Source organism: Monodelphis domestica, chromosome 1 (assembly GCF_027887165.1).
Source record: "Monodelphis domestica isolate mMonDom1 chromosome 1, mMonDom1.pri, whole genome shotgun sequence".
Lineage (NCBI taxonomy): Eukaryota > Metazoa > Chordata > Mammalia > Didelphimorphia > Didelphidae > Monodelphis > Monodelphis domestica.
In genome coordinates this window covers 170697990-170713587 of record NC_077227.1, presented here as the reverse complement: position 1 = coordinate 170713587, position 15598 = coordinate 170697990, and the positions used below count along the sequence as shown (strand labels likewise).

At 34.7% G+C, this 15598-nt stretch overlaps 1 protein-coding gene across 6 annotated transcripts in view; it reads right to left on the bottom strand.

The window, feature by feature from the left end:
* Positions 1-15598, bottom strand: part of DNAAF4 (dynein axonemal assembly factor 4) — a 76379-nt gene that overhangs the window by 24629 nt on the left and 36152 nt on the right. For all 6 annotated transcript variants that reach the window (XM_007479699.3, XM_001378142.4, XM_007479700.3 and 3 more), the window contains 2 exons: positions 14992-15137; positions 5312-5421 (listed from right to left, as the gene is read on the bottom strand). In XM_007479699.3, the coding sequence (XP_007479761.2) occupies positions 5312-5421; positions 14992-15137 (256 nt within the window). The remainder of the gene's footprint in view (positions 1-5311; positions 5422-14991; positions 15138-15598) is intronic.

Sequence of the window (15598 nt, the reverse complement as noted above, 5' to 3'; positions counted from 1 at the left end):
CTGGGCTATAGGGAAGGTGTTTTCCATCTCTATTTCAGGGAAAGAAATTTCCTCATTCAAAGGTTCAGAAACAGGTCTGTTTCTGGTAGAGTGCGTGTTTGCCAATTGATCCTGTAAGAAACATTTTAGATCTTCTAATTGGGCTTGCATTTTATCCTCAATTTTTTCTATTTTATCCTCAATATTTTCTATTTTATCCTCAATATTTTTTATTTTAGCATCTCTAAATATAGTATTGAGGAGTACAAAAATGACAGTACCTATTAATATAAAAATTTAAAGGTATCCTGCATTCCTCAATGCCCCTAATTCTTCAGCTGCCATAGAATGTAGTACTCATTTTTATATATATATTTTATAATTATTTCTCTAACAGTCTTCACAAAACACGTGGGGAGCAGGGCAAAGCAACAAACTTTCCACAGGGTTGTTTTTTTTTTAATCTAGGAAGTTGTTCCGTAAGGGAAAGGATATTTAGAAACAGCTCTTCCAGCCAGGACTTTAGGGTCTTGTTGCTGAGATTTAAAACAGCTTAATTTAAGGAGAAAAAAGGTTTTTTACTCACCCGTTCTTGCAGCTGTAAATTTGAAGTCAAGTTAAAAAAAAGAAAACAAAACTGACTGATATGCAAGTAATAAAGCAAAAAAAAAAATAAAGGAAAGAGATTTCACAGAAATATTTTGAGGGTTTTCTCACCAAATTTGTGGTCAGCCATAAGCTGTGATAATTAAAATGTTTTGGGAGCAAGGGAAATATATAACAATTATGACCGCTGAAATATGTTTTCTACTGTGTCTTAGTTTTATATAAATATAAGATGGTCGCCAGGGAATATATTCCCAATTTATGAATATGCCCAAGCCAACTGGGTTTTATAGAGAAATTTAATTTATAATACACTGATTAATCAATAGAAAAAGAGAGAAAGTAAGAAAGGAATAAGAATGAATAAATCAGTCAGTTGGTTTTATCACTCACCCAAGATCTCTCTAGGTAAGACTTCTCATGCCAACCTCAGGCTCCACCTTCAAGAGAGCCTCCTTTCAAGAAATGTTCCAGAGAATTCTCCTCCTGACTCCTCCTGAGTTCTCCTTCCACAGCCTCCTTCAAGACCTCTCCAGGAGCTCTCCCTCCAGGACCTCTCTCCTCTCAGACTCCTTCGGAGCAAAACCTCTCAGAGCAAAACCTCCTCAAGCAAAACCTCCTCAGAGCAAAAAACTCTCTTCCTCTCTGTCCTCAGACCCCGCTATCTTTAAGGAAACCATCTAAGTTCCCTCCCCTCAGTTCTCACCCCTACCAATCAATGTCCATGTCTCCCCTGTGCCAATGGTGGCTCTAGTTTAACCCAGGACCACCCAGAGGTCTGTGGCTTTGCATATGTCTGTTGAAGGTCATATTCTCAAATAATTAAATCTTGATCTTGCTGCAGCCCTTCCTAAATCCTGTTACTCTAAGTAGGGTGGAGATTGTATTTTCCAAGACCTGGTTCTGTCATTCCAAGTATCTCTATTGTATCAATTCTAAAATCAATCATGACTCAAAGAACTTTCTGTTCTATGCTTAAGCATAGGTCAAAGCCCTTTCCATTGTTTAGCAAAAGGTTTCTGTCCTAAAGTAGTCTTAAGTAGGGAGGAGAAGGATCCTCCCATGCCAAGGGGTTTCATATTCCAATAGAGTTCTTACTATCAGTAGGAAATTTTTTCCAAGTATGAAATTTCCCAATGGTGAAATTTCCAACATTTATAAGTCTAAGAAATTTTAAGGTTTACAATACCATAGTGAGTTGAGTTAATCTGGTTTGGGTAAATAGCATAAGAGATTGGAACCAATACTGAAATTCAGCTATTAAAAATAATTGAGTTCTCAGACCCCAAGTTAAGAACTCCTTATCTCTATAAGAAAGTATGAAAATTCCTTTAACTTATTTCTGTATCTATAGGAATATTTCTCTGGAAGCAGAATCATCTTCATGCATTTTAAACTTGAAAACCAAAATAGATATGGTCTTCTGAATGTGGTAATTTAAAAATTGTTTTTTTATTTTAAAGTTTCAGATTAGTTGTGACTAAAATGTAGCATGGGTTTCAAATATATAACTGGACAAGATCTTCTGTTTTTGAATAATTTCCCTCCAAATAAAGTATCTAAAGAGATCTGAATACTGTTTCCTTCCTTTTAACACCTGCTCCTTATTTCCCCTCCACTACACATGTGATGATTCTAATTATATAATTATTTAGTGAGAATTGATTGGATCCTAAATTCATTCAGATCTTCTGCTTACTAAGGTCTCTTCCAGTTCTAAATTTATGATCCTATGAGTCTGACAATTTTTTTTCTTTTGCTGTAATAACTAAGCAGTGGCATCTTTGAGATCACCTAAACCAAAGCACAGGAAAACAGTCTGAAAAGAATAAAGTCCATAAGAACTGTAAATATTTGGTTCACAATTAAACTGTGAAATAGAAATAGGCTGCTTACAACAAGCTTTGTTAACCCTTTTTTGTGTGTCTTTGGCTATGTGTAAAGTTATAGGCACTTTCTAAGATTTTTCATAATGTATAATAGAAAACATATAGGATCACAAAGGAAATCTATTCTATTAAAGTAAAAGTATCAAAATATTTTAAAAACAAGTTGATAGATTCTAAGTTAGAACCCTTGCTTTATAGAGTATTTAAATGATTAATTTTGTGATATAAATCTCATTTTGTTTTGTGATTATTCATTTTGATCATTTATAATTAATTTGGAATTTGTAGCCAAAAGTATTGAGTAGGTCTATATGAGAACCGGAAGATTAGAAAGATAAGGGAACAGATGAAAGCGTTTAGAAAGGCTTTGTACTTAATATAAAAGTTAGATATATTGAGTTACTATCATATTATATTACAACTATAAACCAATACCAGTATCTGATATTATTGATGCCATAACTTAAAGATAATTAAATAATTAAAGATAATTGCAGCCAGCTAATTGGAATATGCTGTGTGAGAAAAACTCTCTTGGGTCAGTAAATTTGATTTGTTTGTTGCTGTGAACTCATTTTGATCCTCATAAAATGTGTTTGTTGACAAAACAGCAAACCTCCATGTAAAGGGGAAATGCCAAAGGCATCCAATGAGGAATTCTGAACTGTATATTCATATTTAAAAGTTTCAGGTGGATATAAATTGTTGGAAAGGTTGGAGAAGACAACCTTGATAGGTTCCTGACAAGAACTCCCTATTCTATTTCTACATTTTAAGTAGGAAAACTTCTCCTTTTGTTAGACCCTAGTCTTGGCTATTACAGCCCTCGAATATTTAAGTTATGATGCTCAAACTGACTCTTCTAAAAACATCTCCGACCTTTACCCAGATTAAACATAACTGATAAATCTCATCCATCTCATTCCTACATGTCAATGAAAGTTCAATCCATAACTATCATATTTGGACCTGAAATTACAATAATATTCTTCTTTCCTCTACCACAATAAAATTATTTTACCATTTCAGCAAACAACAGAGTGCCTTGTGATCACTGTCAATGTCATGATGCACACTAAAACCACCATGATAAGAACATGGAGGTTGTGTATGTCAGGCAATGACAATCCTCTCTGGACCTTCCCTGGCAAGGCCTATATCAAGTTCTCTACACTATTAATACTGTAAAATAAAGTATGCAAGAAGACATTGGCTCAAAAAAAATTGAACAATCATTCCTTGTTTCGCTTCAAATATCCCTACCAACTGATGGTCAGCCTGGTACTGACTAAAAGAGAAATTTCGGGCCATTGGTGAATCAATTGCCCATTTCTGAAGAGCAATAACTCTCCAGAGCAAAGAGTGATAAACATGAACCAAAAAACAGTTCTGAGAATGTAACAATATATTAAAAGCTGTTACCTCAGAAATTTGTAACTGTTAAGATCTCATATGACAAGGTCCTTGAAACTATGTGTTTTATCCTGTCTTGTTAAATATAAAAAAGGTTCTTTGAGCATTACTTCCTTGAGATGAAAAACTCTTAACTAAAACATTTTAAACAGACACTAAACAGAAATAATTGCTTAGATTCCTCTTGAGGTCTAAAAGCTCCCAGGTCATGCCTGCTACTTAAAGTTCTCTGACTACATGGTTTAAAACAGAGGTGTCAAAACCCATGGCTCATGCAACATTCCCAGTGCTACTAAACCAGATTAAAATGTAACTGGGCAGGGGGTTTGGAGAGGTGAACAGATCCTGGGGTCAAATATGGCCTTAGACATTTCCTAGCTGTATGACCCTGGACAAATCACTTAACCCCCATTGCTTAGCCTTTACCACTCTTCTGGCAAGGAACCAATACATATCATTGATTCTAAAATGGGAAGTAAGATTTTTCAAAAATGTAATTGGGATATATTTAACAAAACAAATTAAAATACAACATCAGTAATATTAATATGTAGTATCCAAAGTTGTTATGTGCCTGCAGGGATCTTTATGTTTGAGTTGGTGCATTGTGCCAGGTCTCTCTCCCCACCCCCCATTTCTATTTGAGTTTGACACCACTAGTCTAGGAAACCACTCTCCAAATACATGATGTAAAAATATAACAATAAATATATATTCCTAGTAGTTATGATCCTAAAAACATTATGCATAAGCCCTGTTCCTTTTCTTCAACCAATATATAATAATATAAAATATAGCTGAATAAGGGAAAATATTCAGAAGTAGACATTTGGTTAATGCACATATTTTTAAAAATAAGCTAGAAACAAAAGTTGTTTATAGCTTCAGATGCAACTATTTTATAATCTTTTTCTTTTATTTTTAAAATTTGTGTTTGCCCATGGATGTTGCTTATAATAGTAACTGTTAAAAAGCAACAACATAAATAATTCAAATAACCTTAAGTTATCTTTTAGGTACGGTATAAATCTAAAATATGATGTAACTCTTCTAAGTAGATAGATTGGAGCAGATCTTAATAAGAGATTCTGGGATAATAATGGCATCGGTTTATGTCAGAACAGAATTTTCTTGAGGGCAGGGACTATTCAATATTTTCCTTTGTATCCACAGTACCTGGCATGTAATGGGTTCTTAGTAAATAAATAGTTCTTGATTGAATTAAGAATAAATGAAGCACATATATTCCCCAAATATTACAGGAATTATTTAAACTATATGATTATATAAAGATTTCTATATGTTGCATATGCTAACAGAATTCTTCCTCTTAACTAAGAATCAAAATATCTGATTAATCAGATAATGTTATATAAGATCTACAGGAAATTATTTTAAACCTCTCAAAAAGAGTTCAAACTTACTTTCCTTTTTCCTTTAGCCATTCTGGATTCTTTTCCTCTTCTTTTAAATCACTGAGTTCAGGAATATCTTCATTCAATATTCTTCGTGCCTCTGCCTGTTTATGTAACCACTGTGACAAAAAATATATTTGGTGAATAATACCCATATTTGATTTTTGATAAAAATTGCTTTCAGATCTTTCCTTTTCCTTCTAATAAATATTATCTGGTGGTTATAGTAGTAACATTTTATCCTTCTACCCCCAAAGGACTTTAAAAAATATTACTGACATTAGAAATATTATTAATGAGTCTAATTTCCTACCTTTATTTGGAATATAAAATTGTTCCTAATCAACTTACATATCTACTTTAAAAACAAAATAAAAAATGCAAGCCTTTGTGCTTATATAATTATAGATCAGAAATCTTAAATCAAGGCTCAGGGCTTTCTGAGCAAATACCATAATCTCATGACACAGAAAATTGAAAAATCCATTATTAGTAACATTAACTTACCTACTATAAGCTTATCATGGATACAATATAAAAACAAAGATTAACAGAATAAGTAGTAAGTATAATCAGTTTGCTTTTTCAAATAATGTGAATTAGTGGAGAAAAAATATCTCACTAGAAATCTGTTGCTAAGAATTGACAAATTCTATTTGTCTTCTCTCATTGACAATCATTAAGAAACAGTCATTTCAGAGAAACCTAGAGGCAAAGTCAAGATGGCAGCCTAGAAGGAGCATAGACCTGGCAGCCTGGCCAGAGCTTTAGAGATCCTCCATATCTGCTCTAGCCATCCAGGAAGTTTAAAACTCAGAGTAAACCCAGCCCAACTAAACTGAACTCAATCCCATCAAAAGTCTCCAGAACACAGGGAAGCCCAGGCTCCCCATCCATCCTCATTGACTGCTGGACTTTAAGCCAATAAAAAGCCTCCAGAGGACAGGAAAGCTCAAACCCCCAACAACCCTCCCTCAGAGATTACACCAAGAGATCCTCTGTTAAAGCTCCAAGAGGGGAGACTGATAGAAGTCCCTAAAAAACAAAAAAATGAGAGGAACAAGAGCACAGACAAATACAGGGAGGAAAGAAGGGGTGAATTTGAACAAACAACAGAAACAGAAGAAAGAAACTACAAATAGACAGCTACTACTCACCAAATGGAACAGAGGGGGAGAGATCAGCAAACGATAAACCAGAAATCCCAGCGAATTGGATACAGGCTGTGGAAGAACTCAAAACACAACTAAGAGAGGCTGAAGACAATTGGGAAAAGAACTTAAAAATTAAGATAAGTCATCTGGAAACAGAGGCACTTGAACTAAAACAAGAAAATAGTGTCCTGAAAGACAAAATCATCCAGCTGGAAAATGAGGCAAAGGAGATGAAAGATGAGGCAAAGGAGATGAAAGATGAGATAAAGAGGATGAAAGACGATCTTCAAAGAAACTCAGACGAGAAGGAAAAAGACGACCAAAAAGCCAAAGATGAAATCCAATCTTTAAGAACCAGAGTAAAACAACTAGAAACAAGTGACCTCACAAGGCAGCAGGACACTATGAAACAAAACAAAAAGAATGAAAAAATTGAGGAAAATGTGAAGCATCTCATTCACAAAACAGACGATTTAGAAAATCGTTCAAGAAGAGACAATTTAAGAATAATTGGACTACCAGAAGACCATGACAAAAGAAAAAGCCTGGACATAATACTAGAGGAAATTATCCAGGAAAACTGTCCCGAAATCCTAGAACAAGAGGGGAAAGTGGAGATTGAAAGAATCCACAGATCACCCCCTGTATTTAATCCCCAACTGACAACACCAAGAAATGTTATAGCCAAATTCAAAAACAATCAGATATTACAAGCTGCCAAGAAGAAACCATTCATATACCATGGAAACATGGTGAGGATAACACAGGATCTGTCTGCATCCACACTGAAGGACCGAAAGGCATGGAATATGATATTCCGGAAAGCAAGGGAACTAGGCCTACAGCCAAGAATAAAATACCCATCAAAACTGACTGTATTCTTACAGCGGAAAGTATGGTCATTTAACACAACAGAAGAGTTCCAAGCATTCATAAATAAAAGACCAGACCTGAACAGAAAATTCGAAGTCCAACCACAGCACTCAAGAGAATCATCAAAAGGTAATTAAAAAAGAGGGGAAAAACAATAACAACAAAAAAGGTTTTTTTTTTAAGAGACTCAGTAAGTTAAAATGATATGTATCCCTATAAGAAAAGAGGTCATTGGCAACTCTTAAAAACTGTTGCTATCACCTAAGCAGCTAGAAGAACTACACTCAGAGGGAACAGTGACAAACTGTATAGGATGAAAGGACAAGACATAAATAGGTATATAGATATATGCATGCATAAATACATATACATGTGTATGTATATATATATATATACATGACTAAAGCTAAAAAAGAAAAGAGGTTATGACTAAAAGAAATGGGAAAAGAAACAAATGGGGGTAAATTTATATGTCACAAAGAAGCTCATGGCGGGAGGGGGGAGAACATCGATACACTGGAAGGGTAAAGAGGTTAGAGATAGGAAATACTCAACTCTTACGTACTTTGAAACTGACCTAAAGAGGGAAGAACAATCCAATCCATTGGGGAAGAGAATAGATTTGCGCCCTATAGGGGAGTAGGAGGGTAAAAAACAGACTGGTGGGGAGGGAAGCAGTACAAGGGAGGGAGAGGGTGGGTGCGGAATTTTTAAAAAGACTACAGGGGAAAATAAGGGAGGGAATAAGAAGGAAGGGGGGTAGAAAGGGAAATACAAGGGGGACGGATTTAAAGTAAATCACTGGACTAAAAAGTAGAGCTGAAGAAGAAGGGTTAGAATTAGGGAAGGATATCAAAATGCCAGGGAGTCCACAAGTGACAGTCATAACATTGAACGTGAATGGGATGAACTCACCCATAAAACATAGACGAATAGAAGAATGGATTAGAATCCAAAACCCTACCATATGTCGTCTCCAAGAAACACACATGAGGCGGGTAGACACCCACAAGGTCAGAATTAAAGAATGGAGTAAGACCTTCTGGGCCTCAACTGACAGAAAGAAGGCAGGAGTGGCAATCATGATATCTGACAAAGCCAAAGCAAAAATAGACCTGATCAAAAGGGACAGGGAAGGTAATTATATTTTGTTAAAAGGGACTTTAGATAATGAGGAAATATCACTAATCAACATATATGCACCAAATAATATAGCACCCAAATTTCTAATGGAGAAACTAGGAAAATTGAAGGAAGAAATAGACAGTAAAACCATATTAGTGGGAGACTTGAACCAACCATTATCAAATTTAGATAAATCAAATCAAAAAATAAATAAGAAAGAGGTAAAAGAAGTGAACGAAATCTTAGAAAAATTAGAATTAATAGACATATGGAGAAAAATAAATAGGGATAAAAAGGAATACAACTTCTTCTCAGCACCACATGGCACATTCACAAAGATTGACCATACATTAGGTCATAAAAACATGGCACACAAATGCAGAAAAGCAGAAATAATAAATGCAGCCTTTTCAGACCACAAGGCAATAAAAATAACAATCAGTAATGGTACATGGAAAACCAAATCAAAAACTAATTGGAAACTAAACAATATGATACTCCAAAATCGTTTAGTTAGAGAAGAAATCATAGAAACAATTAATAATTTCATCGAGGAAAATGACAATGGCGAGACATCCTTTCAAACCTTTTGGGATGCAGCCAAAGCGGTAATCAGAGGTAAATTCATATCCCTGAGTGCATATATTAACAAACAAGGGAGAGCAGAGATCAATCAATTGGAAATGCAAATAAAAAAACTCGAAAGTGACCAAATTAAAAACCCCCAGCAGAAAACCAAACTAGAAATCCTAAAAATTAAGGGAGAAATTAATAAAACCGAAAGTGATAGAACTATTGATTTAATAAATAAGACAAGAAGTTGGTACTTTGAAAAAACAAACAAAATAGACAAAGTACTGGTCAATCTAATTAAAAAAAGGAAGGAAGAAAAGCAAATTAACAGCATCAAAGATGAAAAGGGGGACATCACCTCTGAGGAAGAGGAAATTAAGGCAATCATTAAAAATTACTTTGCCCAATTATATGGCAATAAATATACCAATTTAAGTGATATGGATGAATATATACAAAAATACAAACTGCCTAGACTAACAGAAGAGGAAATAGAATTCTTAAATAACCCCATATCAGAAAATGAAATACAACAGGCCATCAAAGAACTTCCTAAGAAAAAATCCCCAGGGCCTGATGGATCCACCAGTGAATTCTATCAAACATTCAGAGAACAGTTAATCCCAATACTATATAAACTATTTGACATAATAAGCAAAGAGGGAGTTCTACCAAACTCCTTTTATGACACAAACATGGTACTGATTCCAAAACCAGGCAGGTCAAAAACAGAGAAAGAAAACTATAGACCAATCTCCCTAACGAATATAGATGCAAAAATCTTAAAAAGGATACTAGCAAAAAGACTCCAGCAAGTGATCAGAAGGGTCATCCACCATGATCAAGTAGGATTTATACCAGGGATGCAAGGCTGGTTCAATGTTAGGAAAACCATCCACATAATTGACCACATCAACAAGCAAACCAACAAGAACCACATGATTATCTCAATAGATGCAGAAAAAGCCTTTGATAAAATACAACACCCATTCCTAATAAAAACACTAGAAAGCATAGGAATAGAAGGGTCATTCCTAAAAAAAATAAACAGTATATATCTAAAACCATCAGCTAATATCATTTGCAATGGGGATAAACTAGATGCATTCCCAATAAGATCAGGAGTGAAACAAGGATGCCCATTATCACCTCTATTATTTGACATTGTACTAGAAACACTAGCAGTAGCAATTAGAGAAGAAAAAGAAATTGAAGGCATCAAAATAGGCAAGGAGGAGACCAAGTTATCACTCTTTGCAGATGACATGATGGTCTACTTAAAGAATCCTAGAGATTCAACCAAAAAGCTAATCGAAATAATCAACAACTTTAGCAAAGTTGCAGGATACAAAATAAACCCACACAAGTCATCAGCTTTTCTATATATCTCCAACACAGCTCAGCAGCAAGAACTAGAAAGAGAAATCCCATTCAAAATCACCTTAGACAAAATAAAATACCTAGGAATCTACCTCCTGAGACAAACACAGGAACTATATGAACATAACTACAAAACACTCGCCACACAACTAAAACTAGACTTGAGCAATTGGAAAAACATTAACTGCTCATGGGTAGAACGAGCCAATATAATAAAAATGACCATCCTACCCAAACTTATTTATCTATTTAGTGCCATACCCATGGAACTCCCAAAAAATTTCTTTACTGATTTGGAAAAAACCATAACAAAGTTCATTTGCAATAACAAAAGATCAAGGATATCCAGGGAAATAATGAAAAAAAAACACAAATGAGGGGGGCCTAGCAGTCCCAGACCTCAAACTATATTACAAAGCAGCAGTCATCAAAACAATTTGGTACTGGCTAAGAGACAGAAAGGAGGATCAGTGGAATAGACTGGGGGCAAGTGACCTCAGCAAGACAGTATACTATAAACCCAAAGATCCCAGGTCTTGGGACAAAAATCCACTATTCTATAAGAACTGCTGGGAAAATTGGAAGACAGTGTGGGAGAGATTAGGAATTGATCAACACCTGACACCCTACACCAAGATAAATTCAAAATGGGTGAAAGACTTAAACACAAAGAAGGAAACCATAAGTAAATTGGGTAAACACAGAATAGTATACATGTCAGACCTTTGGGAGGGGAAAGACTTTAAAACCAAGCAAGACATAGAAAGAATCACAAAATGTAAAATAAATAATTCTGACTACATCAAATTAAAAGACTTTTGTACAAACAAAACCAATGTAACTAAAATCAGAAGGAAAACAACAAATTGGGAAAAAATCTTCATAAAAACCTCTGACAAAGGTTTAATTACTCAAATTTATAAAGAGCTAAACCAATTGTACAAAAAATCAAGCCTTTCCCCAATTGATAAATGGGCAAGGGACATGGATAGGCAGTTTTCAGAAAAAGAAATCAAAACTATTAATAAGCACATGAAGAAGTGTTCTAAATCTCTCATAATCAGAGAGATGCAAATCAAAACAACTCTGAGGTATCACCTCACACCCAGCAGATTGGCTACCATGACAGTTATGGAAAGTAATGAATGCTGGAGGGGATGTGGCAAAATAGGGACATTAATTCATTGCTGGTGGAGTTGTGAACTGATCCAGCCATTCTGGAGGGCAATTTGGAACTATGCACAAAGGGCGATAAAAGAATGTCTACCCTTTGATCCAGCCATAGCACTGCTGGGTCTGTACCCCAAAGAGATAATGGACAAAAAGACTTGTACAAGAATATTCATAGCTGCGCTCTTTGTGGTGGCCAAAAATTGGAAAACGAGGGGATGCCCATCAATTGGGGAATGGCTGAACAAATTGTGGTATATGTTGGTGATGGAATACTATTGTGCAAAAAGGAATAATAAAGTGGAGGAATTCCATGGAGACTGGAACGACCTCCAGGAAGTGATGCAGAGCAAGAGGAGCAGAACCAGGAGAACATTGTACACAGAAACTAATACACTGTGGTATAATCGAACGTAATGGACTTCTCCATTAGTGGCAGTGTAATGTCCCTGAACAATCTGCAGGGATCTAGGAGAAAGAATGCTATCCATAAGCAGAGGACAAACTGAGGGAGTAGAAACACCGAGGAAAAGCAACTGCCTGACTACAATGGCTGAGGGGACATGACAGAGGAGAGACTCTAAACGAATACTCTAATGCAAATACTAACAACATGGCAATGGTTCGAATCAAGAACACATGTGATACCCAGTGGAATCACGCGTCGGCTACGGGGGGGGTGGGAGGGAGGAAAAGAAAATGATCTTTGTCTTTAATGAATAATGCATGGAAATGATCAAATAAAATAATATTTAAAAAAAAGGGGAGGGAGAATTTGATTATATTATATTTTAACCAATAAAAAATCAATTATTGGTGTGGCAAAAAAAAAAAGAAACAGTCATTTCAGTGTTGGAGGGGATGTGGCAAAATTTGGAAACTAATGTATTGGTAGTGGCGTTGTGAACTAATTCAATCATTTTACAGGTAGACTTGGATCTATGTCCAAAGGGCTATAAAACAATGCATGCCCTTTGAACTAGTATTACCATTACTAGGTCTGTATTGTGGAAGAGAGAAATTGAATTTCTCTATAAGATCATCTTCATTATCAACTCCTAATCTTGCAAAAAATTCCTCCAATGGTATAATGTATCCAAAGATCATCTCATTATCATCATAATAAGATTTTGATTGTTGAGGTTTCAGGTATTCAGTTTTCTCATTTGTGTCCCACACATCCCCTTCTTCATCTACTTCCTCATAAAGCTTATAAAACTGATAAGGTATTTGTTCTAAATCACTATCTTGGTCCATTATTATTACACCATCTGGTATTCCTGAATTCTGTAATTCTTATGTTATTCATTGGATTTTGTTCAGTGCCATATAAACTTGTGTCAGATGTTGTTAACTCTGGCTTTGTGTGTTGATCTATGTCACCAGCTTTTATTTTTCCCAAATCAGTTTCTGGTTGTGTCTCATTGCTAAACTTTAGATCTTTTATTGAGGTGGTAAATTTGATGGTATGGGGTTAGTTTCTTCTTGCAGATATGCAATGATGTTGCTAAAATTCACAGGTTCTACTCTATCATCAGCCTGAAGGTTTTGTTCATCTTCTTTGTCTTTTAACTCTGTAGAGATAGAAATCTCTCCCTCTATGTTGTTTTGATCCGGGAATTAGTTTAGTACATCAGCATTTCCCCCTGCATCATTAGGATGTGTGCCTTCATTCTTTCCTACAGTACTCCATACATATGTTTCTGGCTGTTTGCTAAGCTATGTATTGTTACTGAGTCACTGTTCATTTCTTTGCTACCCTCTGTCAGCTATATGGCTGAATCAGCTAAATCTTGATTTAAATCATTTCCTATGAAATATTCATTTGAGGTTGTTTGTACTATATCCTCTACTTCATTGGACAATGAATTTAAATTATAGCTATTGTTTAATCTCATATAATTTTATTTGGCCAGACTCCCCTCTGCCACTTGGAATGTTGGTTTCAATTCTGCCATTTGAATCTTTGGGTGTTCTTTCAGTTACTAAGTTTTTCATTCCATTCCTCTTTTCAAATTTATCTGTTATTTCACCTCCATTACTTTGAATATGATTATTATTTTCAAATGTAATGTTAGCTTCATTTTCATTAAATTTTGTACTGTCTAAATCAGTCATTGCAGGATAGAAAGTTTCAGCTTCAGGATTCAAATTAGATGTTTTTTTCCTAAGGAGATCTGTGCCATACAGCTATTTGAAGAATTAACTGTGTTTTGTGGGATCTTGTGCAAATCAATGAATTTTTCCAAAGTATTTACATCTCCATTAATAGTAACCTCATTGGTAACAGTAAATTTAGGCTTTGATTTTCTGTTACAGTAATTTTGCTGCAAGGAATCGAAATTTTGTTTCTCTGTATCTCTCACTAACTCGTGCTTGAGTTTATGTGACTTTTTCTGACTCTTTCTTTTACAAAATTCAATCCCTGTGCCCAATCTGCACTGCAAAAAGTTTTCCAAGAATGTTTTGATTTGATTTCCACTTTTTTCATATGTGGTTACTATATAGTTTTTCCAGGTAACATTCCAAATCAGGATATTTGTTTGACTGATAGGTCATCAGCCTCCACCGCTTCTGTCTTTTGCATGCTTTCCCAATTTCTCTCTTCCACAGTATCCCAAAGAGATAAAAAATAAGGAGAAAGGATCCAGTTTTACAAAAATATTTATAGATGCTCTTTTTGTAGTGGCAAGAATTGGTAGTTGAAGGGATGTCCATCAAAGAGGGAATGGCTGAACAAATTGTGGCAATATGATGATGGTGATGATATATTAGTGTGCTATAAGAAATGAGGAACAGGATGATTTCATAAAGAGCTGGAAAGATCTACATGAACTGATGCAGAATGAAATAAACAGAACCAGGAGAATATTGTACACAGAAACAGCAATATTGTGAAATAATCAACTGTGATAGACTTCACTATTGTCAGCAATACAACGATCCAGAATAATTCTGAGGAAATTATGACAAAGAATGTTATCTACTCCAGAGAAAGAATTGTTGGAGTTGGAATATAGATCAGAGCATGTGATTTTTCACTTGTTTGTTTGGGTTTATATGATTATTCTCTTACAAAAATGAACAATATGGAAATGTGTTTTGCACAATAATACATGAATAACCCAGATCAATTCCTTGCCAACTCTGGGAGTAGAGAGGAAAGAGAAGGTGGAAGACAATTTGGATCATATAACTTCAAAAAACTCATGTGGAAATTTATTTTATGTAATTGGTAAAATAAAATGTCTTCATAATAAAAACATTAAAATAATAAACAGTAATTTCTTTGGTTTAGTAAAGACATAAGAAACTTAGTACCAGTAGCAATCTGATAAATAGTTGAAATAAGCTATCTATGATACACTTTCTTTGATGGTAATAACCAACACAGTCAATGACAATTATCCCTACCTCTTCTTCTTCTGCTACGTGAGATTCTCTGAGAGCAGTTGGAAAAACTCGAGGAGTAAACTGGATTTTAATATTGCCAACAGATCGAGGAGCAGGAACACAGTCATCTTTTAGTGTCTCAGAAAATATGGAATTTGCACTGCTTCCTTCAAGAAAAATATTAATAAATATGACATTTAGTAATTTTAATTATATTTTATTATCAATCTGATTATAGAAACACATGCTCAGAATGTATTAAAGGGAAGAATTCTCAATGTAACCAGTATAAATAAGCCTAGGATTCTTTTTGTATTAGGAAATATAAAGGTGCACATCATTCATAATTTTTTCCAATCAAATCAACAACCATTTTTTATTAAACATCTATTACAGGTATAGAGCTAAACATCTGGAATACAAAGATAAAAATAAAACTCTTCCATGTCTAATGCCTTTCTATAGAGATATTTTAATTTACAACTAAATTTTAATTTTAGTTAATAATTCTTGTTAATTAGTGATCTGTAACATTTTTCATATTTTTGTTGATAACCTGAATTTCTTTCCCTGAGAAATAAATACCTATTCATATCCCTTAGCCATTTGTTTATTAGGGAATGGCTCT